The following is a 14958-nucleotide window of genomic DNA, read 5'->3' as shown; positions in this document are numbered from 1 at the left end:
TGCTGCTGGCTGGCCTCTACCTCGTGCAGGGCCTGCCCTACGGGCTACAGTCTGGCCTGCTGCCCATGCTGCTGAGGGCCCGTGGCCTCTCGATGACGCGGGTCGCCTTTACCAAAGGGCTGCATGTCCCGTGGCTGTTCAAGCTGGTGTGGGCCCCGCTCGTGGACAGGAGAGGGTCCCTGCGGACATGGCTGGTGGTCAGCACAGCTGCTCTGGGCGTGGTGTGTGGGCTGCTGGCGGGGCTGCCTCCTAGGGAGGCTGGTCAGGGTGGGCTGCACACCACAGCGGCAGCGCTGCTCCTGCTGCTGAACCTGGGAGCGGCTGTGCAGGACGTGGCGCTGGACACCCTCGCCGTGCAGCTCCTGGAGCCGACTGAGCTGGGGCCTGGCAACACGGTGCAGGTAGTGGCCTACAAACTGGGGGCGGCACTGGCGGGAGGTGGGCTGTTGGTCCTGGTGCCCACCCTCTCCTGGGCTGTGCTCTTCATCCTCCTGGCTGCAGTCTATTCCCTGGCTGCTGCCATAGCCTGGACTTCAGCAGCCTTGCGTCAGCAACCCGCAGCCCAGCCTTCGGAGCCGCCCCAGTGCCCTCAGCACCACCTGCCGGCCATGCTGGCCGTGCCTGGAACTCTGTGGACAGCTGGCTTCGTGCTCATCTACAAGCTGGGTGAGTAGGCTTGGGATCCCTCTGGCTGGAATCCTACGCTGGACCCCACTTAGATGCTCTGTTCGGAGGCCCAGGGTTCTGCAGCAGGGCCACTTTTTTCCATTACACGGGACAGTTCTGTGCTGACCCTGGGCTCGCAGCCTTGTTTTCTGCAGGCTTATGTGTCCGTTGTGGCTGGGCAATGAGGTCAAGAAGAGCAGCCCTGAAGGCACCCCATCACCCTCTCCCTCCAGGTGAGCAGGGCGCTGTCAGTCTTTTCCCGCTCTTCCTGCTGGACCACGGTGCTTCTGCTGCAGAGCTGGGACTGTGGAATGGTGTGGGGGCCATGGCCTGCTCCGTTGCTGGCTCCTCACTGGGTGGGGCCCTGCTGGCCAGATGCCGGTGAGCTGCCCAGCCCCTACTCCACACGCAAACCAACTTAATCCCCACCTGCAACCTGCCCTAAACCCCTCAAATATACAACCCTCTGCTCTTGGCCCCCGCACCTGACTGACTAGCCAGACTGACCACCTGCCAACTCCTCCATCAACCCCCCCCCCCCCCCCCCCCCCCCCCACTTACTGCTCCTACCCAGACCTGCCAAACCTCCTTCTTTTCCCCAGGCATCCACTACCCCTACTGAGGCCCATGTTGCAGGTCCGCCTGGGGGGTCTGGCCTTCCAGACTGCCCTGCTCTTCCACCTTGATGCCCTGGGGACTGGGATGGACCCTGGCCCAGTCCTGAAAGGTGAGGGCCAGCCTTTGGGGGGGATGCCAGGAACCCTGAACCCCCCCTGACTTTACCTCACCCTCTCTCACAGGACTCGCCTTGCTAAGCCTGTGCCTGCAGCAGTTCCTGGGAGGCCTGATCACTACAGCCACCTTCACTCTCATGATGCGATGCAGCCGACTTGCACCCAGCGCCTTGCAGGTAAAGAGCGTGGCAATGCCGAGCCACAGGCTGGTGCTCCAGACACTGACCCTACCTCTCTCCTCCCCACTCCAGGCTACACACTACAGTCTCCTGGCCACCCTGGAGCTGCTCGGGAAGCTGATGTTGGGCACACTGGCTGGCGTGCTGGCTGACAACCTGGGGCTACAGCTTTCCTTCTCCCTCTTCCTGGCACTCTCAGCCATGTCCACATCTTACCTGGGACTGGCTCCCAGCTCCCTGACCCAATAGCCAGTAAAGCTGAGTGCAGCAGCCTTGTCATGTTATTTGAATTCCTTTTATTGTGTGTCTAAGACCTCCTTGCTCCCATGCCGTCGTTGGCTGGCTCTGCCCACCTCACTGCCACCGTCGAGGGAGTCAGTGGCCCCAGAGCAGCAGCTCCTCTCTGGCCAGGCGCATTAGGGAGTGGAAGTTCACGTGCAGGTATTTCCTCCAGAAGCGCCGGTCCTGCCCATACACCTGGGCTGGGTAACAGGGGCTTCCTGCCGCCAGAGGGAGGGCAGAGGGGCATTAAGTGCTCTAGCTGGTACAGCCTCACCTCCACCATGCCAGGTTAGCCCCTCACCAATGCCGTGGAAGATACGGGCCACAGCCCTGGCTGAGAACTTCTCCTCTGGTCGTACGGACAGGAGCTGGCGGACATCCTGGCGGATCTGGTCCTCCCAGTCCTGGAGCTGGGGTAGGGGTATTTCCTACACTTAGCATGTGGACACCACATGTCTGCGGAAATCAGTGTCTCAGCTACCTCTGGGGGAGACTACTAAGGGGTGATGTGTGAGGGTGTGATCCCTGCTCCCAGCCAGCCAAGAGGAGCACTCACCCTGGCCTGTCCTGGCTCCGGGCCCTCATCCTCTTCGCCCTCTGGCCCTGGCCGTGGCTCCTCTTCAAAGTAGCTGCTGATCAGGGTTTTGAGCTGGGCGCTGCGTGCCTTATCAGCTCGCTCTAGGCAGGGCCCACAGCTGGGAAAGGCCACACTGGGAGGGAAGTCAGTGGTCAGTGCACCTCCGTCGAGGTCCACGCTTGGGGTAGGCAGGCCCTGCCACCCTCACACACCTGAGAAAGGTCTGGAAAGTGTGGCGGAGGCGGGCCAGGGCCTGCCTCTCTCTCTCGAGCCCTGACACGGCCTTGAAGGAACTGGCAGACCTGGTCTTTCTCCTCGATGCTCAGGTCCCTGAGGCATCGCCAGTGGAAAGCAAGCTCCCCAAACTCTACAAGCACACCTGTTTCCCGAGGCTCTCCTGCCTCAAGCCCCTGGTCCCACTGCAGCTGTTGCAGGGCTCTCTGCACAGAGCCTAGCTCCCAGCCCATGAAGTCCGCCAGCTCCACCATGTCAAACTCCATATAGCCATTGCTCCCGGAGTCTTTGCCCAGCTGTCGCGCCCGGCATGTGGCCACAGGGGGACACCTATTAGGGTGAGCAGGATGTGAGACCGTATATAGACCCAGGCCACCACTCCTCCTAGGTACCAGTGGGCTCACCTGGGAGCTAGGGTGCCCACCTGAGTAGGACCCCCCCGCCCCCCGGGACAGTTCAAGTGGAGTGTGCTCACCTGAGGGCCAGGGTGTCCAGTTGAGTAGGGCCCCCAGGACAGTGCAGGGAGCAGGAGGCATAGACGGGGGTCAGCAGCTCCAGCCAGCCCTGTTCTTCAAGCTCCAGGTAGCACAGCAGGGTTTCAATAGCTGATGGTAGAGCAGGGTCAGGGGACACAGGGCTGTGGGGACGCCCCACCAGGCCAGACCCTCACCTTCCTGAGGCATGTCCAGGGCTTGCTCCGTAGACCGTATGGGCAGTGCCCGTGTGTGGCCTGGGCATTCTTTCCTTGGCTGAGGGGCAGTGTCCTGGGTGTTCTGTTGCCCAGGCTCTGCAGGGACTGCAGCCTGTTCACCACCGTCTGGGGATGGCTTGGGGCAAGAGCAGGGTGGGAAGACTCGCTGCACCAGCCGCTTTACCGCGAGGAAATCCACTGCATCAGCGTGCACATGTTTGCGCAGCTCCTGAAGGTCTTCACCCTGCAGAGCCAGTGAGGGAAGAGCAGCGGGGGGTAAGGGTGCAGCCTGGGGCTGGTGGGCGTGGCCCGAGCTGAAAGTGGAGGCCCGCTAAAGCATGCTGGAAACAACCTGTGGCTGCAAGAAGAGGTGACAGTGGGCTGGCTGCCCATCGCGTCCTGCCCGGCCCACGGCCTGCACGTAGGTCTCTATGCTCTGAGGTAGCCCTAGGTGTAGTACAGCCTGCACATCCGGCCGATCCAGCCCCATCCCAAACGCCACCGTGGCCACCACTATGCGCAGTCGTCCCTCCATGAAGGCTCGCTGCACCCTCTTCCGCTCTCGGCTGCACATGCCTGCGTGATAGGCCTCAGCCACAGCCTCAGGGGCACCACCTGGAGAGGCAGGCAAATAGGGTGGTGGTGGGTGGATTGGTGGGTTAGGTGGGTCAGGGCCCACCCAGGGGCCCATCTGATGTTCACCTCTGGGGCTCGCGGGCTGGGGAAGGCAGGTACGGAGGAGGGCGGCCACCCGTTCAGTGTCTTCTCGCCGGTTGCAGTATATGATGACTGAAGCTAATGTGTGAAACCTGTCCCCCTGCAGCAGTGTCACCAGGGCCTGGGGAGAAGGAAAGTCACTGGGGGTTGGGCGTAGGTTCTGAGGGCTCCCAATGTGCACAAGCTTACCTGCTCAGGGTGCCTGTCTGTGGACACAGAGAGGTGAAGGTTGTCCGGGATGGTGGCAGGGAGCCCGATGGAAACTGACCCCTCGGGCACGCCTAGGTGCTGGGCCACATCAAGGGCAGTGCTTCGTGGGGCGGTGGCAGTGAGGCCCAGGAAGCAGCGCACAGCCATGTGATCTCGGAGCACCTGAAGAGCTGAAGGTGAGGGTTTCGCCTCCTCCCTAGGCTAGGAGTTTCCGCTTGCTTACCCTGGCAGTTGGCCTCACCTTGCAGACTCGCAGATAACTGGGCCGGAAGTTGTGAGACCACTGGGATAGACAGTGAGCTTCGTCGATGCAGGCGAAAGCCACAGGTGGTAGCTTTGTGGCAAGGGGCAGGCAGGCAGGGCCCCCCACCCTGGTCCCCACCAGTGTCTCTGGTGACAGCATGAGCACATGCACCTGTGCTGCCTGTACCTGGAAAAGTGGGACCAGGAGCAGAAAGGCATCAGAGGCCAGGGGCCCAGCCCTGTCCACTCTCCCATCTCTGAGATGAATCCCCTCACCTTCTGCAGGACCCTCTCTTGGTGGTTCCTGGTCATGCCTGAGTGGAGGCAGGCGGCCTTCAGACCTGGAGGCAGGCTGGACACCTGCAGGCAAAAGCCCATCTGTCAGAAACTCCATGGGGAAAGCTGGACACTATGTCCATTCAGGCCACTGGGCTGAGAACAGAACTGGAAAGGGGCCACAGCAGCCTTCAACTACCTGGTCGTCCATAAGTGCCAGGAGTGGGGAGATGACCACTGTGAGGCAGGGCCCTCGCTGGGCATACAGCATGGCTGGCAGCTGATAGCATAGGGACTTGCCAGCACCCGTGGGCAGCACCAAGAGAGTGGAGATACCTAGAGGGACCAGGGGTCAGCAGGAGGTACTACCCACCATCCTCATGACTGTGCAACCCTGCCCTGACTTACCCGACAGGATGCGCATAATGGCCTGCTCCTGCCCTGGGCGGAAGGCTTGGTGTCCCAATTGTGCCAGGGCCTGGAACACCTCAGGAGGAGTCTCTAAGGGCACATAAGGCCCCGTCACCCTAGTGCTTTGACTATCATCCCACTGAAAGCTCTGGCTAAGGTCCCTACTCACCTGCCACCTGCCCTGAAGGTCCTAGTGGGTAGAGTGGGGGTACTGTGGAGAGTAGGCAGGGTTTCAAGGCTCCCAGCTGCTGGCACTTGGCAGGTGCAGGTCCAGTGCTCCCCTCACCTGCTGGGGCAGACAGCCCAGGAAGGGACTTGGGGCTCTGGCCAGGCTAGAGTCATCAGGTTGAGGTAGCCACTGCCCTCTGCTTCTACTCACCAGGGAGTTGGCCGGGGGCACCTGTTATCTGGGTGACCTCCAGTGTGGGTGATAGCTGTACACCTTCCTTGTCTCTGCCAGCCGCCTCCTGGGCTGGGGCAGGCTCTGGGCCAGGGTAGAGGACACCTAGAACCTCTTGCTTGGGCCAGATGCCCTTCTGTCTTCGTAACACAGTATCCCTCCATGCCCCCATGCCCAGAGACTCACCTGGCTGGGGGCACTGGGAGACCCAGTGGCCAAGCTGCCCGCAGCGAAAGCATGAGTTCTTGATTGTTGTTCTACACCTACCACCCCCAAAACAGTCCCTTTTCTTCTGCCATTTCTGCTTCCACACCTGGGCCACAAAAACAGATCAGGGGACACAGGAAAGGGAGAGAAACAGATCACGAGGACACAGACAGGGAGAGGAATGGGCACCTCATCTGCCTCACCTGTTTACGGAGACGAATGCCCCTCAGGGTTGGGCCCCGAGTGTACCGTTTCTGCTTCAGGTTGAGCCTGATGTAGTTGCCCAATGGGTTCAGCTTGGAGGCAACCTGCCTGGGTGGGGACTTGCGTACCTCCGGGCTCCTGGGGGGCCGAGGAGGCTGCTTCCCCACAGGCTCCCTCGGCGGAGGTTCATCTGGTGGGAGTCCCATGTGACAGCTGTGGCCTTGTGAAGCGGCTGCTGTGGGGTCCCTGTTTTGTCTCTGATTCTTGCTAAGCTGAGGGAATCCTTCACTGTGGCTGGCTTCCTGCAGCGTTGAGATCCTGGGGCCATGACAGGCACCTGGGGTCTGAGGCTGCCACCTCTGGTCAGGCCCTCCAGAGCACTCCGGGGCCCTCTGCAAGTCAGAGGCCCCATCCTGACACTGCTGCAGCCAGGCAGGGTCCAGGGAGGCGAGACGCAGGCTCAGAGAAGCCCGCAGCTGCTGGAGCCGGTGCTGCTGCACCAGAGGCCTCGCGTGCGGGGAAGGTGTCTGGCTGAGTTTCCGTGAGGTAAGGGCAGCACCTGTATCTGATGGTCCTTGGGCAAGTGCCTCTGATGTGGGTGTTCGTGGGGCTGGTTCGGTCTGAGAAGACGACACCAGGCACTCTGAAGGCTGCTCTGGGGCCCCGGTGAAGTGCCACAGTGCAGATGTGCCTCTGTTCGAGCCCTGCCTGGACCTCACCTGCAGGGCGCCGCTCAGATTGGCCTTGAGGCGCTTCCCGTAGTCGTGCACAGTCCCTCGGGGGCTGGGTGCCGAGGTCAGCTGTGAGGTCCGAGTGGAAGCCCGATTAAGGTGAGGTCCCCAGCAGCCGGTCTCTGGTGCCTACAGAACGGGATGAAGATCGGGGGACAGGGAAGAGGCTGGAAGGGACGCAAAGCAAGGACCCCTACCTGTACCCCGCCCACGGGTGGGAGGCTTGACCGACGACAGGTACCTCCAAGTTGGCCTCCAGAGCAGACTGCTCAGGGCTGCAGGGCTGGACGCCGCCTGCCTGGTCCAGGCCTCGTTTCAGAGAGCGGTACTCCCGGTAGAGCGCTGCGTGGGTGCAAAAGGCATCAAGCTCTGGCCTGCCCGCAGCCCCAGCCGGCCAGCCCGCCCGCCGCACTGCCCGCTGCTTCCAGCCCGCCCGCCCCGTTCACCTCGGGTTTCCTCGGGCGCGGCCGCCACGTCCGCCTGTGGGGTGAACGCATCAGCCGCGGGCCGCGGCCTCACTGCCTGGCCTCCTCGCCCACGCCCGCCCGGCAGCTCGCACCTGGCCGGGCCGCCGCCCGCGCTGTCGCAGGAACGCGCGCTCCCACGCCAGCAGCCGCGCCCGCACGTCCCGCAGCCGCTCCATGCTGTTCTCAAGCCCCAAACTCCCGCCGCCAGCCGGCCAATGGCAACGCGCGGTGCAGCCCTCAGCCAATCGGCGGGCCCCATCGGGGCTGCCAATGAGAGGCGCCTGCGTCACGGCGGCCGCAGCGCTGGGCTGGACGTGGCTCGGCGGCCCCGGAGCTCGGGCGGAGGGGAGAGGCAGGGGGCACATCGCTTGTCGGGGCGGGCCGGGGGCTGGAGACCCCGTTCACCGAGCAGCTCAATCCCGGCGGGCGGACTGAACCCAGCAGAGGGGAGTCGGTGCCACAGACCCCAACCCCGAAACCTGGAGCAGCTGGCGGGGACGGCGTGGATCGCAGGCCACGGTCCCCATACCCCGAGCTCGAAACCTGGAGCGGCTGGCGGGGTAGGCGTGGGATCTCGGGAGCCACAGTCCTAAGAGGGGCCAGTGGGGGCCGTTGCGCAGCGTAGGAGGCTCCACCCACGGTGGCCAGCCTGGCTGTTGCCATTGGTGACAAGTGGTTGGTTTTGTCAGAGTGACACAGTTTTTCTGTGACATTTATGCACAGGTCGAGGGCTGCGTCTGGGGTTTACGGCGAACAAGGCCTGGCTGCGCTTACGTCTGTAGAAGATGGGATGGCGGTGGTGTCCGGGTGTCACCCAGCCCCCTCCCCAGGCTTGGCCCTCAGCTTTGTGGCCATGGGCAAGGCTTCGCTTCGGATCAGCTGCCCAAGAACAAAGATTTTGCTTTCCGTGCACTTCTGAGTACGAGGTATCTGGTGCAGGGTGAATCCACTTTTCGGGTGCCACAACAGTTTCCTGTGCCGTTTGTGTAACATCCACCTGAAACCTTTCCAACCCCTCGGGTCAGAGGGTTGGTCTCTGTTAAGTCTGGGCAAAAGAGGCCAAAGAGAAGAATGAATTCAGAACTCCTTGTCTGCTGCTGCTAAGAAGAGCAAACAGCCTTGCTTGTCTGGCTGAGCTAGCAGGTGGCTCGTAAATCAGAATGGAATGTCCCTCCCTAAAGACTGTTTATAAAAATCCTTCCCAATAAGTTCACAGTGACTTCCCATTCTGCCTTTCCAGGATGAGGAACTCACCCGGGAGCTCCCCTTCTGCCGCTTTAATAAAGCTTCATTAAGCTTTCTCTGATTTCTTTATTAAGTCTACTAACCTAGCATGGTGCTGCGAAACCTGGGAGATGAGTTAAGGTGCTGGCGCCCCTTACTCTTACCTGAACCAGTCTGCAGTGTCAAGATGCTTGAATGGTAAAAGTTCTGCTGCTCTCCCTCTCCCCTGCACTCTGCAGCTACTAACCCGATCTCTGCCCCTTTTGTCTTTCTGATCTCTGTATTCTCCCTCTCCTGGAGGCTCTTAAATAGCTAGACCCAATTGATTTCCAGGCATAGTAAGCCTTTATTCCTCCGTTCCAAAGTTTTAAGCTTTCCAGTCCAGCCATTGGCTTCATCTGTGGGTGAGGAAACCGGAGTCCCAGAGCATCCTTTGGAAACCGGGAGTCTCAGGAACTCTTACGAGTGGAGAGAGGCTATAGACAGCTTGAGCGTTCTCAGAGTCATCATAGCCTGGAAGAATTTCTGGCTGGCCTTTCCACACAGATCTGTGTTTTTTTGTGGGTATGTGGGACGGAAGGCCAGTGGAACAGATCTGGGTTCTCATGGGAGTTCACAATGTCTGGACTGGAAAGCTTAAAAGCTTTGGAATGGAAGAATAAAGGCTTAATATACCTGGAAATCAATTGGGTCTCGCTTTAGGAGCCTCCGGAAGGAGAATAGAGATCAGAAAGACAAAAGGGGCAGAGATCTGGTTAGTAGCTGCAGAGTGCAGGGGAGAGGGAGAGCAGCAGAACTTACCCGTTCAAGCATTTTGACACTGTATAGACTGGTTCACGTAAGAGTAAGGGGCGCCAGCACTTGCCCTAAGGTGGGGGCGCAGCACCTTAAGTCATCTCCCGGGTTTCACAGCACCATGCTAGGTTAGTGGACTCGAAATCAGAGAGAACGGGAGAAAGCTTAATGCAGCTTTATTAAAGGGGGAGAAGGGGAGCTCCCGGGGGAGTTCCTCATCCTGGAGAGGCAGAATGGGAAGTCAATTGTGAACTTACTGGGGAGGATTTTTATAAACCTTCTAGGGAGGGATATTCCACTCTGGTTTACGAGCCACCTCCTAGCTTAGCCAGGCAAGCAAGGCTGTTTGCGAGGCCATCAGCATTTGAGTTCTGAGTTCTTCATTCTTCTCTTTGGCCCCCTTTGCCCAGACTTAAGTCTCAACTTTGGCTCCCTAGGGAAAATGGAAATGTGGAAAAGATTCTGTGACTCTTGAAGCAGTGGTAGAGTGAGGTGGGGCAGTGATGGTGTGTGGCTCTGCCATGCCATAGGTCACCAGGGAGCAGTTCTATGCCTGCCAACACCCCAGATGACTCTGGTTGTGGCTGAGCTGACGTTGAGAGCTTGGGTTTTACAGGTTTCATTGTGGCAGCTCAGTCTGTCTTATTAAGCTGTGTGTCTGCCCTTTCCAGCACTAAAGAAACTTGCATTTCTATGTTAAGGGCTTTATTCCAACTTTGAGGGGGTAAAAAAAAATAGAGATGACAGATTGAGGAGCCACTAGAGGTCCAGATGTGGGGCCCTGGGTAGCAGCACTCATCTACTGAAAAGGGACACTAGCAATCAGGTTGTTACTTGTACTACTTATGTGCCTCGTGCTCCAGGGAGGCGGTGGCTTGGTCCTGCCTTCCTCTTTGAAAAGCCTTTTCCTGTAGGTGGCTGCCTGCCTGGCGCAGTGCACACACTGGTGTTCCTGAGCACGAGGCACCTGCTGCAGTGCCAGCCAGCTCCCTGCCAGGCCCTTGCTCCCAGGAGAGTGCTTCCCACTGCTGTTCAGAGTAGTCTTCATGGACGATTGTCCTTCCTGCTGCTCAGCTTCCAGTAACTGCTGCAAGAGTGTGCCCACTGCAGTGGTGCCACACTCAGACCCTCTGAAGGTACTAGCCTGTGTGGGGCAAATTAGGCAGTGGGGGCCCTCTCAGGATATTCCGTGAGGTTCTGAGACTAGTAAGAGATTGGTGCAGAAGCAAGCATGTATTTCAAACTGGACTGTTGGCTGGGGTAGACACCTGTGCCCACATACCCACCTCATCTCCCCCCAAGGAAGCACACATTTACTACATGGATATGATGGGCCTCCTAGACAATGGCATGGAGCAAGACCCCTACTCCGTGGGACTGCACAGCACCAGGGGCTTGCCCCTTCATCTCTTAGTACCTGCATCACTCAGCTGCAAGGTGGCTCTGTGGAGCCTGGCCTAACACCTGTCCTGGAAGGTGAGTGCTGCCCAGGCTAAACAAAACAATGTAGTACTGCTACAGCTCCTGGCCACCTCTCATGGACCTGCATTTCAACAGTCTGTGCCTGCTGGTAATCAGCCCACCAGCGCCTGGCCAGCCTCTGTCTGCACTCTGTGCACAGGGACTCCAGGCAGCCCTCTGTGGACAGCGAGGACAGCGTCTGATACTTCTTGACCCAGACGGATGCTTCACCTGCCTGTGGGAACTCAGCGTGCGTTCCTCTCTGCTCTCAGGGTGGTTGGATCAGCTACTCAGGTGAGCTGGCCCTTCCCCACCCCGACGGGACCCTGTGTTGCCTGGATCCCTCCTCCACCAGGACGTAACCCCTTCCTTTGTGTCCCTGGCAGCACCTTGCAGATCCCCCTGGAGAACCTGGAATTGGCCCTGCTGCCTGAGGACCTGCCGATCCTGGCTTGAAGCTGTCTTGCTGCCCACCTCAAGAAGCTAGAACTGAGCGGCTATGATCTGTTTGGAAGCCACCTAGAGCCATTCCAGGGCCTCCTGCATTCAGCTTCCACCACACTGCTGCACCTGGAGGTGACTGAGTACCAGCAGGCTGACACCTGTCTGCTGGCCACTGTGTTCACCCACACTCTGCACTAGCCTCCCATTACCTTGGTCTCTCTGGCAGTCCCATGTCCACTGACCAACCCTCTGACTTAGAGAGCTGCTTTGGAGCTCAGCAGCCCAGATTGAGCTTCACACAGTAGTGCACCCCTTCCTAGGGCACTACCCTGAGGGCTTGCCCTGGCAATCACTTGTCCCCATCCTACAGGAGGTAGAATTGCACCAGCTGCTTATAGCCTCAGGCCGTGCCCACATGCTCTGGACCACAGACATCTGTGGGTGCCTGGCCAGACTACTTTAGCCTGTGATTAGTGGCTAGGGTAGAGGTGACACCGAGTGAGTTAAGGGTAGGCAGAACCACTGCCCAGACCTGCTGGGTTCTTGACCCAGGAAAGGGGCTTGTCTCAGGCTTCCTGAAGCTCCTGCTTTTCTTTTTTGCAGGCCTTTGTGCCCTTTCCACACTTGTAGTAGTTCTCTTGCTATGACCCTCACACACCACACCCTCCCACCATGCCCTTTCCACACCTGTAGTACTGCTCTTGCTATCTCTCACACCCACACACACACCCGCCATGGTGGACACTGCCCACTGTGACCCCAAGGCTTGCAGCCATCTTGCTGTCAATCTCCCAAGCTTTATCTTTTTCTACAACCTCCCAGGAGCCAGTACCCAAGGGGTGAGCTGGAGGAGGTGCCTACTCCAGCGTCAAGTCTTTTCTGTTTTTTCCACCCTGACACCAAGGAGACACCTTTGTATTTGGACACTTCAGCTGGCCTCTAGGGTGGGGGATGTTAACAAAGTGCAAACATGTTTGGATTCTCAGCTATTCTGTCTGATTAGATAAGTGCGCATGCGACCCAGCCTCTGCCCCCTCCCTCAGTACTCAAAAAACCCTGAACTACTTCCTTCCCAACTTGTCTTCCTCGGTCCCACAGGGTGGTCCCAAAGCTGGACAGCATGGGCAGTGGCCACAGTTGGGCCGTTGCAGAATATGGTGCTGGGAGATTGCGGGTGTTGGGAACTCCTGGAGCGCTCCCAACTTCGAAGATCCTACAGTCTTCGTAATACACCGCGCCCTGGGTTGGGGGTGGGGCGGTCAGATGGGCCCCCTCCCCCGGCGGCCTCCTCCCCCCGCCCCGCCCCTCACACACGGCTCGGCGCACGCTGCGCAGCTTCACCTTTACTGGCCCGCACGTCGGAGCATGCGTGAGGGCGCCGGCCAATCGCCGGCGGCGCACCGCTACGTCATCAGTCCGCGCCCGCCCGCCCCTCAGCAGTGAATCTCGTAGGCGACCGGCGGCGGAAACAAGAGGCCCTGGGGCTGCGCAGGCGCGGCGCCCTCCGCGGGGGCGCGGTCCGGGAGCGCCTCGGACGCCGGGGCCTCGGGGAACAGGGGCTTGGAGCGGTCGATGACGAACATCTCGTGGCCCCGCTCGTCGCGGAGCTCCTCGAGCTGGGCGAAGGTGCAGGGCCCGTCCGAGTAGTCGTTGACGAAGAGCACGCCCTCCCCCGGCGGCCCCGCCGCCTTTTTCCGCTTGCGCCGTTTGCGGCAGATCATGGCCGCCAGCAGCAGCGCCGTGAGCGCCAGCAGCGCGATGCCCGCCGCGATGGCCGTCTGCGTGGCCAGGCCCAGGGCGCGGAAAGCCATGCTGCCCGCCTCGTACAGGGGCTCGTGGCTGACCGGGCCAGCGGCGGGGGGTGGAAGGGGCGGCGGCAGGCGCTGCTGCTGGGACAGGTTGACCAGGAGCTGGAAGGGCACGCGGGCGGCGCCGCCGGCGTTGGACGCCTCGCACTCGTACTTGCCCGCGTGTGCCAAAGTGATGTTCGTGAGGAAGAGCATGCCGCTGCCTGTGTCGGGGGCTCCGTGGCCGCCCAGGCTCGGCCGCCCGCCGTCCGTGTGGGTCTGAGCCTCCTGCCGTCCCTCACGGGGCTGGCTGACCTTTCTCCAAGTGATCAAGGGTTGTGGGTAGCCGGAAGCCTGGCAGGCTACCCTCAGGTCCTCACCCAGATTGGCTGTGATCTCCAGCGGCTCCACGTGCACGGAGGGCGGGATGCAGATGAGGCTGCTGCCCGAAACGTCCCGGAGGCTCTGGAGGGCTAGGCGCGGGGGCTCTGCACACACAATCTTCTTCTCCCTGGAGCTGAGCAGCCGCTGACCCCCCTCCTTGATCCAGACGCCCAGCCAGTGCAGGGCGCAATCACAGCGCCACGGGTTGTCTGTGGACATAGCAGGGTACATCTTGTGCAGCTGGGGGTTTGGTGACCTGGGTGTGAATTCTGCGGCTCCTCTCCCACCTCCCACAACCTCAAAGTCTGCGCTCCTCTGAATGCCCTCCATGTCCTGCTTTCAGGAAATACCAGTGTCCACCTACCCCTCCCCTCCAGTGTGACAACCAGGCAAGCCATCGTCTTGTGTTTTCAGTTCTGGTTTGCCCAGCACTAGAGTCCAGGGAGGCAATCCCAGAGCTCTATTCAGTTGGCCTGATGGGCTCCCACCATTCTTTTCCCTGTTCCAGCCCCCGAGCCGCTTAAGGCTTTGTGGCCCAGGATTCACAGCTGGGACCACAACACCTGGCCCAGAAAGGACCCTGCCCAAGACTCCTGTGCCTGTAGAAGGAGGTACCTGTGAGTCGCAGCACCTGCAGGCTGGCCAGGGGTTGCAGAGTCGCTTGGCTGATGGTCCCCAGCTGGTTTCTGCTGAGATCTAGCAAGGCCAGCGAGGACAGCCCAGCCAAGGCCTCATCCTCCAGCAGCTCAATACTGTTTTCTTGCAGGTGTAACTCTTGCAGGCGCTGAAGGAAAGAGGTGACCTTCAGGAAAGAGGAAAGTCTGTGTCCCTGACCCCTGTAGACCGCCGCATAGACTATGATCCGGGCCTAGGCCAGTCAGAAGTGGTTTTCCTTTCCACTACTGGTAATGAGGGTGGGTGTGTCGGAGACAAGATGAGGTTGACTCAATAAAGCTGGGTTCAGAGCTGTTGTCGCTAGCGACTCGACGGCACAGAACACCAGCAGCCATGGCGGCAGTGCAGAAGAGCCGCTTATCCACGTTACTCACCGGCATATGTAGGAAGGTGAAGTCCAGCAGTCGGGCCAGCTGGTTGCCTGCCAGGTACAACACGCGCAGCTGGGCCAGGCCTGAGAAAGCGCTGCCGCGTAACCCGCGCAGCCGGTTGCCAGTGAGCGCCAGCTCGAGTAGTCGCTGCTGCGCGCGGAAGGCTCCCGGCTCCAGGGCGCGCAGGCTGTTGTTGTGTAGGTAGAGGCGGCGCAGGGCAGAGAGCGGCGCTAGGGCGCCTGGCTCCAGGCTCACGATGCTGTTGTCCTGCAGGAACAGCGTCTGCGGGATGGGAGCGGGTGCTTACCCTGCTGCGGGGTCGCCTGAGCCCCCTCCGCCCGTGCCTGGCCGACCCCCGCGCGCCCACCTGTGTGCCAGGCGGGATTCCGGGCGGGACGGCATGCAGCCGCAGGGCGCCGCACTCCACAGTCGCGCTGTAGCAGCGGCAGGCGGCGGGGCAGGCCGCGGCTCGAGGCGGCAGGCCGGAGAGTGGGCTAGCGGGCAGCAGCAGCAGCAGCAAGGCGAGCGCGCCAGAGGCCATCTCCAGCCGCTGCGGGGGTGGGGGGTGGGGCGCTCCTGAAACAGCAA

The 14958-nt window shown here is 60.6% G+C and overlaps 4 protein-coding genes across 4 annotated transcripts in view; 2 read left to right on the top strand and 2 right to left on the bottom strand.

The window, feature by feature from the left end:
- Nucleotides 1–1828, top strand: part of MFSD3 (major facilitator superfamily domain containing 3) — a 7580-nt gene extending 5752 nt beyond the window's left edge. The window contains exons 2-6 of the mRNA XM_006879409.1: nt 3–666; nt 900–1047; nt 1269–1393; nt 1467–1576; nt 1652–1828. Coding sequence (XP_006879471.1) covers nt 3–666; nt 900–1047; nt 1269–1393; nt 1467–1576; nt 1652–1828 — 1224 coding nt within the window. The remainder of the gene's footprint in view (nt 1–2; nt 667–899; nt 1048–1268; nt 1394–1466; nt 1577–1651) is intronic.
- A 126-nt stretch (nt 1829–1954) lies between these two features.
- On the bottom strand, nt 1955–7405 carry RECQL4 (RecQ protein-like 4). The gene is given in 21 exon segments (XM_006879408.1): nt 1955–2079; nt 2163–2271; nt 2418–2571; nt 2651–2694; nt 2696–3002; nt 3148–3277; nt 3343–3607; nt 3716–3978; nt 4066–4201; nt 4270–4452; nt 4532–4720; nt 4810–4893; nt 5009–5145; nt 5218–5310; nt 5390–5506; nt 5600–5704; nt 5807–5933; nt 6031–6891; nt 7004–7104; nt 7209–7242; nt 7322–7405. Coding segments are annotated over 21 exon segments (3648 nt in total).
- A 614-nt stretch (nt 7406–8019) lies between these two features.
- Nucleotides 8020–11616, top strand: LRRC14 (leucine rich repeat containing 14). The gene is given in 9 exon segments (XM_006879407.1): nt 8020–8086; nt 10163–10244; nt 10246–10306; nt 10309–10384; nt 10827–10925; nt 10928–11003; nt 11096–11340; nt 11343–11404; nt 11407–11616. Coding segments are annotated over 9 exon segments (978 nt in total).
- A 970-nt stretch (nt 11617–12586) lies between these two features.
- Nucleotides 12587–14911, bottom strand: LRRC24 (leucine rich repeat containing 24). Its single transcript, XM_006879222.1, has 4 exons — nt 14738–14911; nt 14374–14652; nt 13940–14108; nt 12587–13533 (listed from the first exon to the last, which is right to left on the bottom strand). The coding sequence occupies exons 1-4, from the start codon at nt 14909–14911 to the stop codon at nt 12587–12589; spliced, it is 1569 nt and encodes a 522-aa protein (XP_006879284.1).
- Between the last annotated feature and the right edge of the window lie 47 nt (nt 14912–14958).

This window comes from Elephantulus edwardii, unplaced genomic scaffold, assembly GCF_000299155.1.
Source record: "Elephantulus edwardii isolate Elephantulus edwardi_28Jun2011 unplaced genomic scaffold, EleEdw1.0 scaffold00003, whole genome shotgun sequence".
Classification (NCBI taxonomy): domain Eukaryota; kingdom Metazoa; phylum Chordata; class Mammalia; order Macroscelidea; family Macroscelididae; genus Elephantulus; species Elephantulus edwardii.
This window is presented reverse-complemented; position numbering and strand designations above follow the sequence as displayed.

Excerpts from the sequence above, each read along its gene's own strand:
- LRRC24 (XM_006879222.1), bottom strand. The coding sequence starts at position 14,911 with ATGGCCTCTGGCGCGCTCGCCTTGCTGCTGCTGCTGCTGCCCGCTAGC. Across the intron at positions 14,653-14,737 it reads GAATCCCGCCTGGCACACAG|ACGCTGTTCCTGCAGGACAA; the intron begins GTGGGCGCGCGG and ends CCCATCCCGCAG. Across the intron at positions 13,534-13,939 it reads GCAGGTGCTGCGACTCACAG|ACAACCCGTGGCGCTGTGAT; the intron begins GTACCTCCTTCT and ends CTATGTCCACAG.